This window comes from Stegodyphus dumicola, chromosome 4 (assembly GCF_044657685.1).
Source record: "Stegodyphus dumicola isolate Sdum_Otavi_A_Nest chromosome 4, ASM4465768v1".
Classification (NCBI taxonomy): domain Eukaryota; kingdom Metazoa; phylum Arthropoda; class Arachnida; order Araneae; family Eresidae; genus Stegodyphus; species Stegodyphus dumicola.
In genome coordinates, this window is record NC_140771.1 from 248,838,308 (window position 1) to 248,862,082 (window position 23,775).

General features: G+C 30.0%; 1 protein-coding gene across 1 annotated transcript in view; it reads left to right on the forward strand.

Moving 5' to 3' along the window:
- The window catches only part of mTor (serine/threonine-protein kinase Tor), a 157,276-nt gene that overhangs the window by 45,308 nt on the left and 88,193 nt on the right, over positions 1-23,775 (forward strand). The window contains exons 17-27 of the mRNA XM_085816207.1: positions 4,582-4,665; positions 8,819-8,911; positions 10,318-10,452; positions 13,416-13,545; positions 18,989-19,233; positions 19,410-19,496; positions 19,594-19,761; positions 19,960-20,072; positions 22,162-22,276; positions 23,108-23,248; positions 23,335-23,484. Coding sequence (XP_085672333.1) covers positions 4,582-4,665; positions 8,819-8,911; positions 10,318-10,452; positions 13,416-13,545; positions 18,989-19,233; positions 19,410-19,496; positions 19,594-19,761; positions 19,960-20,072; positions 22,162-22,276; positions 23,108-23,248; positions 23,335-23,484 — 1,461 coding nt within the window. The remainder of the gene's footprint in view (positions 1-4,581; positions 4,666-8,818; positions 8,912-10,317; positions 10,453-13,415; positions 13,546-18,988; positions 19,234-19,409; positions 19,497-19,593; positions 19,762-19,959; positions 20,073-22,161; positions 22,277-23,107; positions 23,249-23,334; positions 23,485-23,775) is intronic.

Sequence of the window (23,775 nt, forward strand, 5' to 3'; positions counted from 1 at the left end):
CCTTGCAAGACTCACTGGATGAATTCTTTCCACATCTGAGCATTGTGTAATTTTAGCTTTTGCAGAAATTTGAGTGTTTATGGGTACGATTTAATAGCTGTGCATATGTAGAACACTCATAAGTTAGATATGCTTATGTTTTTGGCAATTTCCCATACACTGTATACAGGACTTACTGATTGTGCCATTATAGAACTGATCAGATAGGCCTTTGATAACTTCAGTTGGCTGTTGCAAGGATATCTTTCTAGCTATTTCGCTGAAACACTCTATTAATTCTAAATGCTCTGAAACATTGTATTGACTTCATTGCTTAGCAATTTTTAAACAGAATTTTTTTTTTCTCTTCTGAGCATCATTGTTTAGTTTCAGATTGTGCAGAAATCGTACTTTGTATGGGTATGATATTAACACTCTCGCTGCATAATTTTTTTTTATCAAAATAGGTTAAAAAATTCTGGATTTTTTATTACATAGTTCAAATCTACTTATATTTTAGAGTTAAATTTTTGTAAAAGACTTTTTTTTTTTTTTTAAATATAGAATTAGATCATAAAAAAAAGTTTGTTGGAAAAATTGAAATTGAAGATTAATCATATAAAAGCAAAATTTTGAAAGTTTGTTTGGTTAAATTATGATTTATTTTATGAAATATAAAGGTAAAACACATATACTAATGAAAATATGCAAAACACATACAAAACATTTATTAGAAATGAAGTTTAGTATGATAAACTTCGAAACAAGGCTCAATGCCAATTGCCTGTTTGTTTCTTTTTAGCAACAAACAGCACTTTGTCTACAAGGCTCTTTCTTGATGGCATTGCGAGGTGGGGGTATATGGCTAGAAACATATTAAGCAGTTAGTCTCATGGGACTGAGAGTTGAACTCCACCACGCTATTTGGCTGGAATTTCTCCAAATCAATTTGGCTGGAATTTCCATCTGAATACTTCAGAATGCTTAGCTCAATAATTTGCAAATAGAACCCTAAAAGTATTAATATTTTACATTGGGTTATCCGTTTTATAAAGGATATAAGCATTCCCCAATGATGGCCAAGAAAAGGAAATGAAGCAGGAGCTGGTGCATATCATATCATGCATTTTCATATAATTTTGCACCACTGTCAAAGGCTTTGAATAGAAACGAATCTTCAAATTCATCACTCTCCATAGAGGAATCCGAGAAATTCTGATCAGTTTTGTTATGACTACCTTCAATATATTTGAAATAAGAGTCAGAACTGTGAGTGTCGGAAATATTGTCAGGAATGTAGGTAATATCACTTGCGAAACACTTCCTGTCAGACATCTTTGTGCTTTGAAAAGAGTGCGTAAATAGTGCAAAACATGCTTGTATATTCTGAGAAATATGGACAACTAATGCCATCTGTTAACCCAGATCTGAATAAACAATTAAAGATCACAAAAAAGCCGAAATGAATGGGAAAAGAGTGGGTTGCACAGTTAAATAGACGGAAAAAATGCATCTCCACGGAAATCGCGGGTTGCGCAAATTTTGCTATTTCTACGTTGCCCGTGGAAATCGTGGGATACACAGCGAGAGGGTTAATACACTAGGCATAACGTAAAACACACTAGTATTAGATGTGCTTAGCAACTTCCTGTTAACTATATAGACCACTCATATCACACTATTGTAGTATATCCATTTGAAATGCTGCAATTATGCCATAGGCCTCCAAAAACTTTAGTCTGTTATCAGGGCCAGATTTACGTATAAGCTACACAAGCTATAGCTTAGAGCTTCTACTTTCTTGTGCCCCCCAAATTAAAATATAGTATAAAAATATAATACACTTATAAAAGGCCCTATATCTCAAATAACTTAGAGTTTTGTTAAGTCTAAATCTGGCTCTGTCTGTCACTGTGATGGTGTCTTCCAGCATGAAGCATTATATTAATTTTCTATTCCCATTAACAGTCACCGAATTTCAGCATTGCATCATATTTGTTCAAAATTACCATATGGTTTCTGTAACCAATCATTACTTACATAAAGCAGTTTCACCAGAAGCACTTTATCTTCCAGCTTCAACAATATGTTTAACAGTTTCAGTAATTTGATTTGGAGGAAGCACTAATAAACTAGCAGTTGATCCACTGGCACTATTTTTATGCACGATCAAAATTGAAACAAATTCCAATTCAAAAATGAAGATAAATTTCATAGCTTGATCCTTTGTGCATTTCTAGGGTTTATTGCTGGAGAGGCTGCCATTCTCTAAAATCTAAAACTTCTGCTATAAAATTAACAATACATTATTTATTTATTATACACACTCAGAATATGATTCAGAGAACTCTGTAACATAAACAAAAAAAAGCAAAGAGGAGAGTCGTCAAAAGTCTGAGGGCATTCGCAGATGCCCAAATTCTATTTTATGTTATGGAGAGTTGTGACAACTCTGGTGCTTATCCCTTTTTAGAGTATTTAACCCCTTCGCGCCGACTGTCACATATACATGCCAGCAACGAACACACTTACCTATCGGCCGACACGCAGGCGTGCCAGAGGATTGTTCCGTTCTCTACCGACTGTCACGTATTTGTGCCAGTACTTTGGAACATTTTTCAAACTATAATTTCTGCCACAAGATGGCACTGTATGTCCATATGGTTTCAGATACATGCACATTAGACCTTCTACTCGAAAAGAGAGAAGCATGACTCACATACATGTGTTTTTGATTATATAAACAAACGGGGAAATAAATGTTTCCGAATGGCGTGATTTATGACGTCTCTTTAAATCGCACTTTATTCGCACGTGGTAGTTGTTTACTGTAAGTAGAGAAGTTTTATTTTCTCTAAAGCGTTGGGTATTTCGGTTTACAGTTCAGTTTTTAGAAAATAATTAGATCTTGTTAGACGTGAATTCTTTCTGTTTTTACCGTTTCAATGTCGAAGCGTCGAAAATGTTTAACAGAGCATGAAATAGCAGAAATGATGCAAAATATTTCAGATATTGATTCTGAAATTCTGATATTCTGATATTGATTCTGAAAGATTAACTGAAAGACATTTTCCAAAACTTTGTTCAGAAGAGACTGATAAGAAAATGAGACGACGATGCTTTGTTTGTTCACATTCCCGGAAAAATCCTCCAAAACGGCAAATGAGTTATTACGAGTGCAAAGAATGTAACGTAGGACTGTGTGTAGATCCTTGTTTTCAAATTTTTCATACGAAAAGAGAATTTTAAGTAATATATTTAGTTTTTAGATGTATAATGTTAAAATTCATAAAATGGTGAGTAATTAAAATAAAATGTGTAAAATATGCATTTAAACAAGAAATAAGGTAATTAAAGTATATATATAAAAATATTTATAAAGCGTAAGCCGTTTAAATACTCTATAGAGCATTATTAAACAATGCGTTGATACTTCAGAAATTTCATGGATTTAGGCTTAGTAGCAAAAAAGCCCCCGGCCCTGGAGAGATGCTCGCGTAAGACACTGCCGGCCTCAGCGATAAGCGCGCGTTTTCGCTACCCGGCTCGAAGGGGTTAAATTCGCATATTTTTATGATAATAATAGTGAAAATTTGAACTGAAATTTATTGTTTATGACCTCTTCCCTAAACAAAAATTCACTTATGTGTAACCTCAAGTTTGCATTTGAACCTCACATTAAAATGCCAGTTTGTTAATTTTATATGATTTTTAAAAAAGTGTCCGAACTGATGGGATACCCTGTATGTATGTTACATTTTGACATGTCACTGTTTTGGAAAGCATTTAACATAAAATCTTCATTTTGCCCAAATCATAAATATGAAACATTTTGACAAAATTGTTGTTGTTATACCATATTATTTCATGCGGTTTCATTTTACTTTGGACATCAGTGCTAAGTGACTGAAGCCAATTAAATACTGACAGCTGCATCACGTATTTGATTTTTGATGGCAGAGTGGCATTTTTCCTTGTGTGTTTTCTAGGCTTTCCTAATATAAGCAATTTAATGTAAATACTATAAACTAATTAGTTTTAAATAAGTCATCTGCAAAGACCTCCAACCTATGAAGAAAGCTTTTGCAGTAATTTATGTAAACAACATAACTATTTGTTTTTGATGAATAGAGTAATGTGTTATAGAGAAGTGCTAAGCCCCTGGCTGATCTATTTTGATAAGTTTTTCTCTTCCTTATGCCTTTTTGTTTATAAAACAGTCTTAAACTAAATATTTATAGTTGTATTTTCTATTTATTTTTTAAGGTTTTTTTTTCTATTAGTGAAATTTAACTTAATAATATTTATGACATTCTTGTTTTATAATATTAATCGTAATGTATCAGGATAATATTTTTATTACATAATATTTAAGCTGTTTTAACAGAAGTATTAAATATTATTGGAGACAATAAGAAATCATTAAATCTTTTATATTTAATAGACATAGAGGCAAGTTTTGTAAAATATTACACCTTTGTATTATGAATAAGATAATCTTTGAATTAAAAGTGCATAATGATGTTAACTTTTGCAGAGTTCATATTTATGAAATACAGTTGAGGATGGTAAAAGTAATGCATATATTTTGTGTTTCATTAGGTGCTTATTTCAAAACTGAAAGATCCAGATCCAAATCCTGGTGTAACCATAAGTGTACTCGCTGCAATTGGAGAACAAGCACAGGTTTTTCTCTTTTCTTTTATCAAAGAAATAAGTCAAATCCTTTCTTTAATTCTTAACTCTTCTTTTTTTTTAATTTGTGGTTTTATTGTTGCAAGATAAAATAAAGTATTCTTCTTCATCAAATTTAAATAAAAACATTCTGTTAGTAATATTAATTTGAAGGTATAGTGTTTTGTGCAAAGGCAGTTAATGATTTAATTTGAGGTTTTTACTAATATACCACTTTATGTTTCATACAGTTTTTTTTTTAATTTATTCAGTTAAACAAACAGAAATGTATAGCATAATAATGGTAGTAAAAATGGATGAATTAAAAAAAATTGAGGATACCACATGACTTGTATGACCTATTAAATTATAGAAATTTTTTGTTGCACTTCATTCAAATTTATTTCTTCAAATTATTTTAAGTTAACCAGTTCTTCAAGGCAGATTGAAAAATCACATCAAGAATTGCAAATTTTGAAATTAAATATCCCAATCAATTTTTGTCATTCAAGAGTCAAATTTCTTATACAGTCAAAAGTCGTTAATCCGGACTCGTCGGGACTTCGGCGATTCTGGATTATCGATTTTTCTGGATTATAGATCATCAGTTTAAATCTCGTAAGATGGCATGCAGAAATTCTAAAATTAAAAATATGAAACCGTAATTTATGAAATAAAGAACAATTATGATCAAAATTTACACAAAAAAAAAAAAAAAAAAAATCTTAATATTTATTTGGTTACTTTATTAAACATTTCTTTCAATGTAAGTTGTTTAAGTTGCTTCATTTTATGTGATAATACTTTCTCTTTAATTCTATAAACAGACATAATTTCTTGTTCAGTTGCAAAGTTCCGCTGTTCAAGTCCCGTTAATTGCTGTGCCGAGAATACCGACTAACTTGTCAATCGAAATTTTTTCGTTTTCACTAACCTCTCTGTCACATTCTTCATGTATTTATCCATTTTTTGCAGCAATTCCACTTTTTGTTTGTTGGACATCGAAACATACTTTCGTTTTATGGATCCTTTGGAAGTTCCAGCATCGGAAATTCTATTTGACATAATCAAAAGTTCAAGTTTACTTTTATAAAATTGCTCTTACAGTCTGAAAAAAATAATAAGCGGGATCCATTTCGAAGATTAAGGAACAACGCAATCATTAACATTAACTGAAATAGATAATTAGATAATTTTAGCTTACACCGTCCGTTAAACGCGCAGGCGAAAATGTATTCTGCACTTGCGCACACGCATATGCGCAGTAGTCAAAGTCTTACGCGCACGCGTAAAACGCCTGTGCACATGTGCCAACGCGGCGCATGCGCAGAAAGTTTTTAGCTTTGAGGTCCGGGTTATAGATCATTCTGGATTATGGGTGTCCGAATTAACGACTTTTGACTGTATATATATATATATATATATATATATATATACATATTTTTCATAATGAGTATAAGTCTTCCCAAATATAAGTATAGGAAGCAGAAGATCACATTAAAAGTTAGATATCATTATTTGTTGAAAATTAAATTTTTTAAAAATTTTATATTACCAAAAAACACGAATATTTTTGTCATTTAAAATATTTCCATAATTGGAAGTATGTGACCAAGAATTGCAGAAAGAAAACCTGGGTGACAACAGTTCAAGCGGGATAAGGGGTGGGGTTATATTGAGTTATATATACAGTTCTGTATTGAGTTATATATATGGGATTAGAATTATGTATAAAGTTATATATCCATGTAAGATAAAAAATATGAAAGCTAACTTTTAATCTTAATTTACCATAAACTCTTTCATTTATTATTTAATTTGGGGACTTCTCTTTCTATCTTAAAAACAGCACTATTAATCTAAACTGCATCATTCAAATTAATCATGCGATCCTACATAACACTCAATGCAGATACCTCTTGCCCAATAAAATAATTGTAAACCAAAACTTTTTTAACTTGGAACTGAAACTTTTGTCTCCCTTCCTTCTTCCTCTCAATAGATGCATAACTTTTCACTTCAACTTCTGTGCTGCATAAATGCTTTGCTATGCTCGCTTCTATCGGCATAGTATCAAAAATGTAAATGTTATGGAAATAGGCATGATTGGATATACATGTTGCTGATGTGGTAAATAAAGGCGGTGCACAACCAGATGTTATACCAGTCTCATGTATAAAATTTCAACGTTTTACAGCAGATCATTTTTTAATTACTCTATACGCTTGTGTAATGTCCACGCTCATGTAATGTCTGCAACTCAACGTAACAGATAAAATTTATCTTGCAAAAAGTGATCCGCACAATATCCGCACCTCCAGAACTAAAGAATGTCTTTTTTAAAAATAATATATTCTTTAGTTCTGGAGTTTTGGATTTTCCTTTTTCCCTTTAATCAATAGCTTTAGACAATAAATATCTTTAAAGAAAGAATATGCATTTGTTTTGTGTTTGGTTTGCACCAGTATTGAAAGCAAAGACTTTCCTTGCATTCTGGTGCAGCTGTTATTCAGTCATAACATCGGTGCCAGCAATCCACTCGGCAGGCACGATTATAAATGAAGGTAGTCCAAAGATATTTTTACCACATTGGCTTCCATGAAATACTATTTTGTAATGAAATTACTTTTCCCTCCTTCCTCCTTGGAGCATTCGCATATTTCAAGCTTTTTCTTTTCATTCATAATATCATTTGGAATTCATGGTAGTTAGCAAGTAGTGTGCTTGAAATGGAAAAATGCAGCAGCTATACAGCAGCTTTTAAACTGAAAATCGTAGAACTTGCACAGGAAAATGGAAAAAGAGCAGCAGAAAGAGTATATAAGGCAGACGAAAAGTGTGTGTGCAACTGGAGCAAACTGTGTGATCAGCTGGCAGCAACAAACAAAACAAAACTTGCATTTTGTGGTTTGAAATGTAAGTTTCCAAATAATGTGTTAAAAGATATTAAATAAGATATTAAAAGAGGCAAACTTTAATTTAATTTGTGTAAAAAGTTTTTTTTTTTTTTTTTTTTTTTTTTTTAAGAAGGGGTGGGGAGAAAGGCTTTTGGATACGGAACTATATCTCAGATTAAAATTAACAAGCAGGAAACCAAATTATGTTGATCTGTCATTTCAAAGTATACAGTTTCATATTTCTCTTTGATCATAATGAATGTTATTTATAATATAACTGTATTTATATTTTATTATGGCTGAATTTTATTTTTCATTTATTATTATTTTCCTTATGTATTAAAAAGGAAATAAAATAATGTAATTGTTATTAAAGTATATGAAATTTTTTTTGTTTTGACGAGAGTACTACAAAAAATCAGTACTACAAAAATTATGGATGAGGTATACAGATGGCAAAAGTTTGGGAAACACTAGATAATACAGTCCTATCAGTGGTTGAGTGGTTACCACAGAATACTGAGCGTTTGACTTGGGTTCTATCCCAGGCAAGCAGGCTGGCTGCATAGTTGGTTTTTGTGCTTTTCCTCATGTGTAATATGCATATGGGGCAGTTTCCTTGAGAAAGTTCTCAATGAAGGCATCTCTCCCATTAGACAGATAACTCCTGTATACTTTATTAATGTAATCGCATTTTATCTAGATCATACACATACAAAGGACACTGTTTGATATGTTTCATCTGGACATTCATTTTCATCACTCTTGCTTACCTGTAGATATAATGTCCAGTACTTCCATCAGTCATGCTAGATAGAACGTTTGGCAATCCTATACTGTCCTACCATCGACTAATGACCGAAGGCAAAAAAATTCTAAAGTATTATGGGGGAAGAAGGAAAAATTGTTGCACATGTCCAAGACATTGGTGATCTTTTTTTTTTCTTTTCCTTTTGTAAATTCATTTGAAAATTGTAAGATGGAAATGCTAAACACGTTTCTCGAGTTTATGCATGAACTAAATAGATTAAATTTGAAGTTTATACCATCCTAGACTAGTTTTCTGAAACTTAACATTTATGAAAAGTGAATAATTAAAATTTTCAAATTTTTCAAAGCCATGACAAATTTGTATTTTTACCATAATATTTCATCATATTATACCTTTATTTTAATAATTTTTATTTTTAATTTTCTTAAGTATATTTTTTAAAAGATTTGAATATTTTAGTGAAGTTCAGAAATTAAAAATACGTCTTCTTTTGCAGGTCAGTGGTACTGAAATGAAAAAATGGTTGAAGGAACTTATGCCAATTGTTCTTGATATGATGCAAGATTCATCATCTTTGCCCAAACGTGAAGTATGCTATATTTTTTTTAAGAATGATTTACTTATTGTATTTGTCATTTTACATAATAGAAGTGCACTCCATTCTCAAGTAACTGAAGGTGGATTAACTAGGCTATGGATAAACTAGTCCTCATTAAAAGAAAAAAAAAAAAAAGAAAGAAAGAAAAAAGTGTTGTTTATTTATTGCAGAATTATGGAGAAGATTTTCTCACAAACCATCAGAATAAAACAAAATTTCTGCCTGAAAATTTAAGTAGTAGAAAATGAGGGTAGTTAACAGTAATGATAAAAGATGATGTCATAGTATTTAGGATTCCTTTTTATCCACCAGCAGTATATAATTCAGTTATACACAATCTGAAATATTTAAACATCATCAAGTCTTCTGTTAAAAAATAATAAATCATAAAAAGGGTACATTAATTTTTTATTTCCCATTGACTTCTATCAAAATACTAGAGTAATATGAACAGAAACATTTTTATTTCTATTTTGAAAAGTGTCGTGTTTTAAATGCTGATTTAATTTACATAATTAAATGTACTCTCCAAACTAAACTGCCTAAAAATATGAATAAATTGTTAATTATATTTTCTCTGAATTATAATATGGGCTATTTCTTCCCCCACCTTTTTTTTAACTCCTGACGTATTAACAATTTTTTTTTGGTTAACTGTAGGTGTTGTCTCTTGTGTTACCCCACACTATCGGAAGACTGCTGTATTTTATTTTTTTGATTTTCTATCAATTATAGAAAATCATAATTAACAAAATGCAAAAGAATTTAATCAAACGAATTTTCCCTCATCCATTACTATATTTTCTTTTCCATCAGTACTGCTTAAAACTGAGAGGGGAAATGTATTTTCAAAACTGTATTTTTAACCAAATCATTTTATCTTTGAAATGCCTAATTTTAAATAATAACTGATATTTTAATGATGATATATGTAAAGTTATTTCTTTTCATTCTTTAGTGAAAGTTAAGAATTTAAATTTCTTACTAATTTATTATCAACATTATTTATTATTAAATTAAGAATTATACTTAACCATCTGAGTGGCATGGATCTGCTTATGAAGAACTGTACTTAAACAGCATTTATTAGCTAAATTTGCATAATTATTTATTTTAGTTTCTGTTTTCATAAACTTGCATTAATTAAGGTGGTATTTACATCATTAAAGAAACTAAGAAAACAAAATATTTTAAGGTATAAACTGATGTCTACCAAAAGACTGGAAAAAAAAAAAAAAAAAAAAATCTTATGAAAGGATAATGCTGGTCTTGCTGCTCAGGGTGTTAATGTGAACACTATTTATTGTGTACTGAATTGTGTAATTCAAATTATTTGTTAACATTTTATTGATTTTTACTTATGGGTATATAATATATTGTTACTTTTTAAAATTTAGGTTGCATTATGGACTCTTGGCCAGATGATTGAAAGCACAGGTTATGTCATTGAACCATATAAGGAATATCCCAATTTGCTGGAGTTGTTATTGAATTTTTTAAAAACAGAGCAGTCATCTACTATTAGAAGAGAGGTAAATTTTAGTATTACTTTTAGTTGAGTCCTTTTTTAGGTTCTTCATAAAGAGTTTCAATTATATCTGTGTTGTGGGGCATATGTTTTGTGAGTAATGGTGCGGCTATCTTGAGATACTGTAGCTGTTTTTCCTTCCTTCTTCTCTCTTTATTATATTTTATTGCCTATTCTTCCTTTTCACTGTGGTGCCTTTTCGGAGGCACGAGTTATCTGACAAGTGGTTTTTAAGTGGATCTTTAATGTTATTCATTTCTGAAAATAATAATGACTTGTAGACATAGATAGATGAAAGTATTATCAAAATAGCTAAATGCTAGCTTCTTCAGCAGCTATATATGTCTGGAATTGAATTCCACAATGCCATAATTTTAAGTACTGGCATTTTTGTTCATATTACTTGGTAGTCTTGCCAATTCAATTAATTCCAACACTTCTCTTATTTTGATAAATTTTTGAGTCCATATTAAATTAGACTAGAAATCACTTAGCTGCATTTAAATTTATTCAATTTCCAACTGGTTGTTTTCAATACTTATATTTTTTGGAAACAATATTCTTTTTTGAAAACTTGCAGTTTAGCTTCAAAAGCACAAATGATAACTATCGTAACGATAACTGTTTTCTTTTCACCTTGAGGTTTTACATTCAAATCATTGAAATACTGGCACATGTCCATAAAAAGCATCAATTTTGTAAGCCGGGTGACATCCATCACTTGTGAATATTGTTAAATCTTCCCTTCATTTTGTAAAAGCAGTCTGATTTCTTCCGTGCAATCAACAAATCATTGAAGTATGTTATTGCAGCTCAACTATCAAACTTTGTTGTTATACATCAGTATTATATGCGGAACATTGTGATACATGAGTATGCCATAGTACACTGAATTGATTTTATCTAAGAAAACATAAAGCTTTTGTTTATTTAAAGCCTGCAACAATATGAGGTTTACTATTTTAATGACTAGGGCCATTGTATTAGCCAGGGAAGTGAAACCATCCTTTGCACATAACGCTTGTTGATGTGTGATGCAGTGGAATTCAAGAATTAACTGTCCAGTATGTGTTTGAAATAAACTGATAAAACCATTATTTTTGCCAATCATACTGGGAGCAGCATCAATCGTTATTGAAACTATTTTATTTAAATATATTTCTTACTCAGTAAATGAATGTATTAACAGCCATGCAAATATCTGTGTCCTCAGCAGTGTTGCCAGGATATGGCGGTAGAGTATTTGAAGTACTTTTTTGTTGTTCTTTTGGTTTTCTGTTAGTTTTAGGATTTTGTTTTTTTACTGTGTTTCTAGATAAAGGAATATCTTTAGTGCACTGAATTATTTTACGTTTAATTTTCAAATAGTGATGGGGTGCATGCTGGCTTGGCTTCTTTCAAAAATTCTCCCTCACCAAAAGATTTACTATGCCAGTTAACAATTTATGCAGCCAAAAAATTTGCAGCACTGGTATAACAATCCTTGCTATTCATTGCATATACAATTAAAGAGTGAAATAAACAGTTGACTTGATCATAGACGTCAACTGTTTATTTCACTCTTTAATTGTATATGCAATGAATTCCTTTTGTCCTGGTTTGCTTTTTTTGACAAAGAGATTGGTGATTCGTTTCATAATACCGTTTTACAGGACATATTCTACATACCACTATTCGAAAACATAGAACGTACACCACTTTATTGCCTTTATTAATTGTGCCATATTTCTCAGATCACTAAGTTTGAAATTCTTTGTTGCTCTTATCTTATTTTTTTTTTTTTTTGGTGTGTGTGTGTGTGGGGGGGGTTCAAACTAATCTTGCTGAATAGTACTTAAAGTTGTAAATATAACTCACACAAACTTAAGCAAGCAAGTGTGTTAACAAGGTTCATTTTAAAACAATAAAAACTATACTAGTTACAGCTGATGTAAGTATACTAGTTACAGCTGATGTAAGTATGCATCAAATAAAAACAAACAAGCTTCACATCTCTCCAGCTGCCCATGCATGATCACTTCAATTCAGGCGAAACGGAAGAGCTAGGCATGACCACTGTATAATATTTAACTGTATTGTTGTAGTGTATAAAATATAGCGCACTGAAAGTTTTATTTTGGTTGTACGATTTTTATTTTTATAAATAACAAATTTCATGTTTTTATACAATAATATACATAAAATTTATAAAATATATATACATAATATTTATAAAAAATCTGCATAAAAATATAAATGTGTTGTCTATTTTTATAAAATATTCCAGTAGAAACTCGTATCTAGTAGTTCAACAAACTTTATTTCTTAACTGTGATCTGCACGACTTTTGGATCATCCTATATTAAGATCAACCGAATGAGATGTTCTGGCCATATTACAGAATTGATATAGGAAAATCAGTAATTGGACTGTAACCCATATTGGACTATCAAGCAGTTGGTGATTGATGACATGAAACTGAATTTCTAGGTCAATGCTACATGTATTTTGATTCTCTTGGCTATTGCTTAGATGTTGGACTGTGAGGAAATTTGATGAGACTAAATAAGGTTATTTTTTATTACAAAGTACTCAAGGTGTTTTACCTTAGGAAGGAATCCTTTATAGATGTCTAAGGCAAATTATGATCATTACACTTCAGGAAAAGTATAAAATCATCATGTAGCCTCCATGCATTATCATTTACCATTAGCAAAATTCAGAACAAATTTTCAGCATTTGCATCTTAGCTAATGATGTGCTTTAGATTTTAAGGAGGTTTTCCATTCATGAACTAACATTTTTTGTGCTGATAGTTGGGGCATATCTATAATTTTCTTTTTATATGCTTTGCATGTGGCTGCTAATTTGAAAGCATTCAACTAATACAATTTCAGGCATTCAGATAGCTGAAATTTGCCTTTTTGTTATGAGTTATATAATGCTTATTATTATGTTGTTATGCATTATTTATTTATTTATTTTTAGGCTATTCGAGTTCTTGGTCTTTTAGGTGCCTTAGATCCATTTAAAAACAAAGTCAACTTAGGCTTAATTGATCAATCTGGGGAGTCCAGTGGTGTTCTCAGTATTGGAAATACTACAACTGATAATCAAGGTACTTTATCTGTTTATTTATAGTACAGGCTTTGGTTTTGTATGATTGTTTTAAAACATATTCATAGCATTAACATTTGAATCATAGTTCATATAGAAACATGTAAACATTTATAAGAAAAATAGTCTAAAACAAGTGTAAAAGAGAGAGAGAGAGATAATATGAATGGTAAAGAATAGTTGAGAATAGTTTTTAAAAAATAAAAGAAATTCTAACCGAATATTATTGAAAATGTTCAAGCATTACAAAATGATTAAAAAGTATTTCCTTTTATTTATTAAAATAAATCAAAGGGAAAAGAACTTGATTTAATAAAGAAATTCACTTTAAAACATTTTCGGTTGCCACTTACTATATAAATTTCTTATACCCTGTACTTATTTAATTTTCTAATGCACATTTGTCTTACAGTTTTCAAGTTTACCTTGTAGTTAAATACTAAATGCTTATTCCAATTAATTATAATTGATAGTTTTCTCCAACATGGCCAATCGGCACAAGTTTTCTTTTTTAATTACTCTTTTTGTTCTAGAAAAAATTCTCTTTTATTACATATAGAATGAAAAATGTTATAAGATTCTTTATCTTCATTGCTTTTTTAACCAAGAGCATTTAATAAATGTACTGGCTACTTCATTCTGTATCAGCCTCAAATTTTTGTTTATAATAAAACATCAAGCTGTTTGTCATAATGGAAAAAAAATGCTGTATCATAATATATATGAAGCATGGTGACATCATTGGAGGTGGCACCACAATCTCTCTAGCCCTTGCATGCACATGCATCTGGCAGATTCTAATATTAAATACCAGTCATACAGATGTGTGGTATCACATATCTTTTCCTGCTATTTCGAGGCACTTGATTGTGATTCATGTTTTTTCAGGTTTAGTTAAAAGTTTGTGCACCCAGCAAGTGGTTTGCGATTCCACTTCATTAGCAACGCAGTGATTGTGATTCATGTTTTTTCAGGTTTAGTTAAAAGTTTGTGCACCCAGCAAGTGGTTTGCAATTCCACTTCATTAGCAACACAGTACAGTAGGAGTTGGTACTCCATGGAAAAGCATATGTTTATCATCTTTACAATGGAAAATCGAATCCATAAATAAAGACATATTAGGATAATTTATTGCTCAGTTGGAGGTTCAGAAATTGCCAACAAAGTCTTCCATTTAGTATTTAATGAAGAAAGCAACGAGAAGTTGTTGGATGTGCACAAAGATCCAAAACTGACAAAAATATTTATGCAAGAAATGAAAAAGGAATTGCTTGTGTAATGAAAAATGGCACTGTTTAGAGCATTGCAGTATCTATGTCTATCTGCCTACATGGTCGGCAAGCTCCCAAAAAAGTAAAGTTGTATGGCTGTCTGTTGCTCAACAGTTGCAAACAAAATGAAAAGAGTCAGTTATTGATTCCAGCAGTTTTTCAATAATCATTGGAAATCCTCAACTGTGTATGGCCCTTCAAAGAGTTGTGGTTCCATCTAAGCGAGGTTTTGAATTCTCAGACTATCTATCTTTGGGCCTTTGAGAATCCTCACACTGTAAACAACAAACACCTCGGCATGTTCAAAGAACTGGAATATATGTGCTTCATCAAGGTTCTGTATTATTAGTCTCATCGTTTTCTTAACAGTAATGGCTCAGAAGTCTACTTGGAAATCTTTCTTGGGTTTGTTAATAAGTTGAATGTTGAGGAATTCTGAAATAGATGTTTTTAAGAAGATGGCACTTGCCATACTTCAAATGACAGCATGTAAGACATTGTATATCTTCTTTGAAGATCATGTCATTTCCAAAGGACTTCAACCATCCAGATGGTTTGATCATATCTAATACTTTTGAGTTTTATGAGTGAAAACTGGGCTGAGAGCAAATGGAACATTTTTTATTATTGTGTAAAATATACTGACTGATTTTTTTATTTAATGATACAAATGATACAGAAAAGTTTGTTGCTCTATTTGTTTTCCATGCAGTATATTTCCACACAGTATATCTGAAATCCTTTGTTACTTTGTAAATTGTATTGTAAGCAGTAATATTCTTTGCATTAAATTTTAATTAAAGTATTTTAGATAACTGTGTGAAATCGGTAGTAATGATCATGCAGTTTTTAAAATTTTATTTAAAAGATTTAAGAAATTTTTTCCTCTTAAGAACACTTGACCCTTAAATGCATGTAGTTGCCATTTAGTCAGGTAAATGAAATCAAAACACAAATTTTAACTTACTGTATAGTGTAACCATTTGCATACATTACTGTTTACGTATATAGTTTTGAAAGTTTCGTTGTGGTGGCACCACTAATGATGTAACGGTCATTATTGCGAGTTGATGTGTAGAGTGTGGATATTGTTTGTGTTTACGAATTTTTGATATTGTGTTTGTTGTTATTTTGATGTATTCAAAGTTTTAAATTAATTTGAACAAGTTTATAAGGTATGTATTATTGTATTATTACATAAAATTGTTATTACATGTTTGCCTATCATATTTTGTTTTTGCAAAAGTTAATATTTTTTAAAAAATTGGAAGTTTTGAAAGTTTCGTTGTGGTGGCACCACTAATGATGTAACGGTCATTATTGTGAGTTGATGTGTAGAATGTGGATATTGTTTGTGTTTACGAATTTTTGATATTGTGTTTGTTGTTATTTTGATGTATTCAAAGTTTTAAATTAATTTGAACAAGTTTATAAGGTATGTATTATTGTATTATTACATAAAATTGTTATTACATGTTTGCCTATCATATTTTGTTTTTGCAAAAGTTAATATTTTTTAAAAAATTGGAATAAAAACTTAGTTTGTATATTTTTAATATATTTCCTATTTGATTTGATATCAATTCTAATGTATTTTTGACTTAAAAATAAAAATAAAAATTTATGCATTTAAGGGTTAAGCACAATACAGTCAAAAGTCATTAATTCGGACACCCATAATCCGGACCTCAAAGTTAAAAACTTTCTGTGCATGCGCCGCGTTGACACATGCGCATAGAACCTCTTACGACTGCGCATTTGCGTGTGCGCAAGCGCAGAATACGTTTTCGCGTTCGCATTTTATGTATAACAAACGGTATAAGCTAAAATTATCTTAATTATCTATTTCAGTTAATGTTGATGATTGCGTTCTTCCTTAATTTTCGAATTGGATCCGGCTTATTATTTTTTTCAGACTGTGAGAGCAATACTATAAAAGTAAACTTGAACTTTCGATTGTGTCAAATAGAATTTCCGAATCTGGAGCTCCCAAAGGATCGTACAAAACGAAAGTATGTTTCGATGTCCATCAAACAAAAAGTGGAATTGCTGCAAAAAATGGATAAAGACATGAAGAATGTGACAGAGAGGTTAATGAAAACGAAAAAATTTCGATTGACAAATTAGTCAGTGTTCTTGACACAGCAATTATAGGACTTGAACAGCGGAACTTTGTAACGGAACAAGAAATGATGTCTGTTTATAGAATTAAAGAGAAAGTATTATCACATAAAACGAAGCAACTTAAACAACTTACATTGAAAGAAATGTTTAATAAAGTAAACAAATAAATATTAAGCTTTTTTTTGTAAATTTTGATACCCTTTAGATCATAATTGTTCTTTATTTCATAAATTATGGTTTCATACTTTTAATTTTAAAATTTCTGCATGCCATCTTACACGATTTAAACTGATGATCTATAATCCGGAAAAATCGATAATCCGGAATCGCTGAAGTCCCGACAAGTCCGGATTAACGACTTTTGACTGTATTAATCATTGTAACTGAATCAGATATTTTAGGTCTGTTTATTCTATATGAATATAAAAGCTAAAACGTATTTTAATGAATTAATAAGTATACAGCATAGTGTTTCAATAATTACGAATTGCTGAATTTATATTTCAGTTGACCAGTTATTTTTATAGGATGATTATTGTGTTTCAGTAACTGTTTTTTTTTTTTATTATTTGTTTACTTTGGCACATGCACACATAATTAATTTTTTTTTTTGGTCATTAGAATTTTCAAACAGTAATATTCACTAACTGTCAATGAGCTAGAAAAGATGGCTAAGGGGAAGGATTTGGTCTAGTGAATAGCTGACATATTTATTAAATTTCTGAGCAGTTATCGGACCCACCAGCGACCGAGCGGTAAAGTTGCTGAACGCTGGTAGTCCTGGTGAATAGGCTGGGTGCATGGGTGTTTTCATGGTTTTTACCATACGTAATGTGTATACAAGCCAGTTTCCTTTAGAAAGTCCTCCACAAAAGCATTGCTTCCTCAAGGCAGATAACTCTCGAGTGCTTTGCCATAATTAAATAAACTGAAATATAAGCAGTTATCATGGTAAATGTTTTGATGGTCAAAATAAAATCATATTGAAATTCATTATTTTTTCATAAAATGAATATTAATATATGAAACAATTGCAAAACTGCTTCTCTTAAACATTCACTTGCACAATATGTTTTATAAATTTGCTAAATAAAATCAATTTATGGATAGAAAAATATTGAACACACATTCAAATATGAATATGACATTTGAATATGTCAAATATAAATATAACACATAAAAAATGAATGAATTTTTTTGGGTCATTAAATAATAATACTAATAATAATTTGCAAGAATGCAAGTAAGAAGTTACTGACAATTTTTAACTTTGTATAAAGAAAAGAATTAAAGATTTTAATATAGTAAACTTGAGATCCCTAAAGAACATCAGTTAATTTTGGCAGTGTATGATAGTGGAGATCTGACATTTTGCATTGGTTCACTATAAACAGCGTTTCACTTTTCAAATTTTTGCCACCAAATATTAGAACCCTGATTATATTTAAAGAAATTAAATATTGAAGAAGCTGCATAAATGTATGTATGTTTCTCGCATTGGGATAAAACTACGGTACCTAGAGACATCAAATTTTGAATAGCATAGTCCTTCACCCAAACATGGGCATCCGGAAGTCCGAATTAGGAATTTGTTTTGTTATCTGTGTCATATTTTGTAAAACTTTTAAACAAATTTTTGATTAACAAAGTCAATGGTTTCAAAGTAAGCAATGGCAACAGGGGAAAAAAAAAAATTTTTTTTATCTCCTGCGCATGATAATGTGTATCGGAAATTATAAAGATGTGCTCTTTTTGAATTATTTTGTGATATTGTTGTTGCGTGGAATTTTATGGTTTAAGTGCGAAGAACACGATATTTAATAAATAAAGGTAGCACACAAAACATTAAAAGAAAGGTCTTTTGGGTGTAATATAAAATCTGAAAACGTTCAGATTTTCCTTTTAATTCTAAGTTTAATAACTAAATTTATTAAATTTGTAACTGAATTAAAAATTTAAAAACTATATTAAATTTTTTAGTTATTAATTTCTTTTTTTCTTTCTTTCTTTCTTTCTTTCTTTCTTTTTTTTTTGTTTTGTTTTTGGTAGAAATGAGTGCTAGTGAGATGTTAGTAAACATGTCTGGAACTCTTGATGAATTTTATCCTCAAATTGCAATAGTGACTTTGATGAAAATAATTAGAGACCCTTTGCTCAATCAGCACCATTCGATGGCTGTCCATGCCATTACATTTCTTTTCAAAAGCATGGGAATCAGTGCAGTACCTTATTTGCAGCAAGTAATGCCATCTTTCATCAATGTTATCAAGACAGCCGATGTTCAGTTTCGGGAGGTATGCTTTTGTATTCACTAGTTATTATTAGTGTAATAAAAACATCTGTGTACTTAATTGTAAAAATACTGATTTTTTTTTTCTTTCAAAACTTTTTCCCTCTTCAAAATTTAACATTTTTGAAATGTTAAGTGCTGATTATGAATCTTATATTAATTATAACTTTCATTTCCCAGTTCCTGTTTCAACAGTTATACCAAATAATAAGCATTGTGAAACTGCACATAAGAAATTATCTTGATGATATTTTTTCCCTCCTTAAGGTAATGTATACTTTTCTAAAATTGTTTTTTGAATTTATTTGTTTATAGATGTGTAAATAAATATACATTATATTTTTCATTTTCTTTTTAATTTCAGGAGTTCTGGACTCCTCAGAGTCCAATGCAAAGTACAATTATTATGCTTATTGAACAAGTTGTAATGGCTCTTGGAGCTGAGTTTAAGATATATTTACCTGACTTGATGCCTCATTTCCTGAGAGTTTTCATGCATGATACTTCTACAAACAGGACGATAACAACAAAAGTAAAATTATTTCCATTTTATTTCCTTAACTTTTATTTTTAAGCATTTTGTTTGATTCTTCATTTAAATAAATGTAACAGGATTTTATTTAGAAATTTAGATTTTATTAATATTTATAATTTTACTACTACTTTTGAACTTAGAAAATATTGCTTCCTATTACAAGTTAACATAAAATGATGCTTCTCTTTCTCCCAGCTTCTTACAGCCTTGCAAAAGTTTGGAAATAATTTAGATGATTATCTGCATTTAATTTTGCCCCCCATCGTGAAGCTGTTTGATTCTCCTGATGTTCCTGTTTCTGTACAAAAGTAAGATAATGTTTTCATTTTTATTGGAAAAAGCCACGGTAACTCCCTCTTTTCAAATTGTTTTATTTTTATGTAACTAAATTATTGCCTTTTTAAGGCATGGCTATTTTGTAGTATAATTTAAAAGGAATAGGGGAAAAATTTCTAAGAGGGGCATGAAAAAGTATTTGGAATAAAAATAAATCTTTTTTTTTTCCCATTTTGTTGTTTTGCTGTATGGGTACTATTCGGTTTCGAGGGCCGTAAAAAATCGCCAAACTATTGTTGATGCCAATGCTGCCAAAAGTAATTGCGGCAACCCTAAAGAAAGGAAGTATAATAGTAAATAACTATTTAAGATTGATGTTTTAATTCAGATGAAAGGTTAATTTCGTATAATACTTTTTTATTATTATAATTTATATGAAAAATGCTAAACATGACTGAATGGAAGCAAAAGAGTAAATAACTATTTCAGATCATTATTATAATTTATATAAAAATTGCTAAACATAACTGAATGGATGCCTGCATCGCTATTTCGCTACCGACTTATCGCTAAAGCATAATTTCATCTCGTTGGTTGTTCAAACGTAATTTTCTATAATGAACGATGCCTTTTCTTTGAAAATATTCTCGGTAAAGTGCAGAATCGCTCACTTATTTGTTTGCCGCCTTTTACAAGGGTATAAACAATTGAATTTTTTGCCAATTTTCTTTTACTTTTTAAGTGAAAATAGCTTGATGTGCACATGGATACAGAGTATGTGCAATTCTTAAAAACGCGTAAAGCAGTGGGTGGTGATTCTGCACTTTACCCAAAATTCTATTGCCGACTTTTTGTCATAAGCAATTCCCCAATTGTTAAATCCATAGGATATCAAAAAAGGATTTAAAAATTAAACTAGTATTTCAATCATGTCTTAAGAAATATGAAACTACATAAACTTACGCAATCTGAAATTAGCGCGTACGTGAGATTTGGCGTTTTTGCGCGTACATTTTCGCTGCAATTTTTTACGGTCCTCGAAACCGAATAGTACCGCTGTATGTTACTAATATGGTGGAAATAAATTTCAGTGCTATAAAGCCAACAAATATTTATATAAAACTGTGATTTTTGTGGTAGTAAAGGAAATATATAATATTGAATAAAAAATTTATGCAAATAAAAATATGTTTTTTGATGCTAATAAAAAATTGCTGAAAGTTAAGCATATATTTCGTATGACTTTAGCAGCTATTACAGAAGAGAAAAAATATAATAGATAAATATTATTGTTTTTTTTCTTTCTTTTCAAAGCTGCTAGAATTTTGTGAAAGCAGTAGTAAGTGAGAATTTTTAAAGCTGTTTAGCAAATTGCATAAAATCTGTTGATATCGAAAAAACTATGGCACTAGTTGTTAGATGAGGAATTAATACAGAATTAATGTGAGGCTTTTATATATTTTCCCTTGAACTAAGATATCTGTAGAGGTTTTTAATTCTCCCCCCCTGATATTGAACTTAATTGCAGACTTTTCACACGGGTCATTAATATTGTTTCTGAGATTTGTGTATACATCTGTGACATACTTAAATTTAAATGTTATTTCTATGTTATTTTTTATTATCAATTTCTGCATTATAATTTGTTAAACAATTGTTCTATGTTTTATGTGCTTTTAAAAAGGACAGTGCCCACATATTTAGAATACCTATGGAAGAGAAAATATTGCTGTATTTGATTTCATATAGTTATTTTCTTTCAACTCTGTTATAAAATTTATTGGTTCAATAAATGTGATTCAGTCAGATATTCATTTAATTTTTCTCTTTTGTAACTAGATCGGAGTACTTTTAATATGTGTGTGTGTGTGCGTGTTTTCAGCTGTTTAAATTTCTGGCAGTGTTTTATCTTATAATTTATTTAATCGATGCTCTTTAAAATGCATTGTTCTGAATAAAAATTTTTGTTTCATACCCAAACATACACACGAGAAAAAGCAAATTTCCCCTCTCTCTTCATACCTTATAAAATGACATTTATAAACTCCTAAAACACTGTCAGTTAAAGTAAAAATTAAATTTGTATTAACAGAAAATATTTTTAAAATAATTATCTTTTAGGTGTGCTTTAGAGACAATCGATCATTTATCTGAAACATTAGACTTCACCGAATTTGCTTCTCGCATCTTGCAACCTCTTGTTCGTAATTTAGATACTGTGCCTGATTTACGTCCTGTGAGTATTATTAATCATATGTAAAGCTGTATCATTTGTGCTTTCTTAAATAAGAGTAAATTATTTTGTTGATTTAGAATGATGTAATTGCATTTACATTTGTGTATTATTTGTCTATATTCCTAAATGTGTTAATATACTTTTTCACATTAATTTCTTAGTAAATTTTTATAACTGTATTTCTATATGTAATAGATATAAAAATTGCAAATTCTTTTGAACATATTTTTGTATATACTTTTATGCTTTAGGCAGCTTTTTTTATAGTAGATTTAGATGTTTAGGATACCTTTCTTAATATAATATACAACATAAACCATACAGTTATGCTCAAAATGTGTTTATTTGGTAATATTCATAACTGTGTGGAATATAAAGTTAAATTGGATTAATTAATTATATTGAATCTTGTGGAATACATAAAATAATGTGGGTACCTTATAAATACCTTATGAATGACAAAGATGACAGCTTGTACAAAGCTGTGTACATTATTTATAAAATTAAATTGAAAGTCATCTTATTAGCGTGTGATTTATTGGATTTCATTTCTACCTAATGCAGGGATTCATAATTTTCCCAATTTTTATGCATGTGTAAATCAGGTTTTTTGTAGAATATTTGCCACGATGCAAATCATCCTAGTTTCATCACATGCTTTGGGACAATGAAGCACATATAGATACACGATTGGCAACTTTAAGATACAAAAAAGGAGTTTTTTATCTATATTTTTACATTTTAAAATTTAGAATGCAATAACGTGTTTGTTATATAAATTTGATTAGATTTTATACCAAAGATTACTAATATTAATTACCTTTTTACTAGACTGCCATGGATACATTATGTTCAATTGTTATACAGCTGGGAAAAAAGTACCAAATATTTATTCCTATGGTTCACAAAGTTCTTACCAAGCATCGTATTAGCCATCAAAGATATGATGTCTTAATTAGCAGAATTATAAAGGTAACTATCTAATTTTTATAATATAATAGTGAATCTTTTTGCTGTAAGAATGAATGATTTACAGATTTCATGTAATTTTTTCTTAGGGCACTTCTCTTGAAGAGAATGATGATCCTCTCATGTTTGGGAAAAAGAAATCTCCCTCAAAATCCCATGATGCAGACATAAGTTCAACAAGCAGTGATGTCGGAAATCCGAGAAGAAAACTTCAAATCAATATTGTCAATTTACAAAGGGTACTTTTATACAGTAAAACGTTTTGCTGTTTATGTATATTTGTTAATTGATGTTCTGTATATTAATTTCCTCTAATTATATTATGTGTTTATGATATTGTTATTATTAAGTTTATTGTTGTATTGTATTTAAATGTAACGGTGCATCAGTTTGCATTATTCATCTTTGCTCAAATGTTAAGTTCAACTTATTTTCACAAATGCTTTTTTTAAATTACTTTTCTGTGTACTTGCTCACTTCTTCTTTTCTTTGTCTAAACTATTTTTTTGTTATTTTAAATATAATTTGAC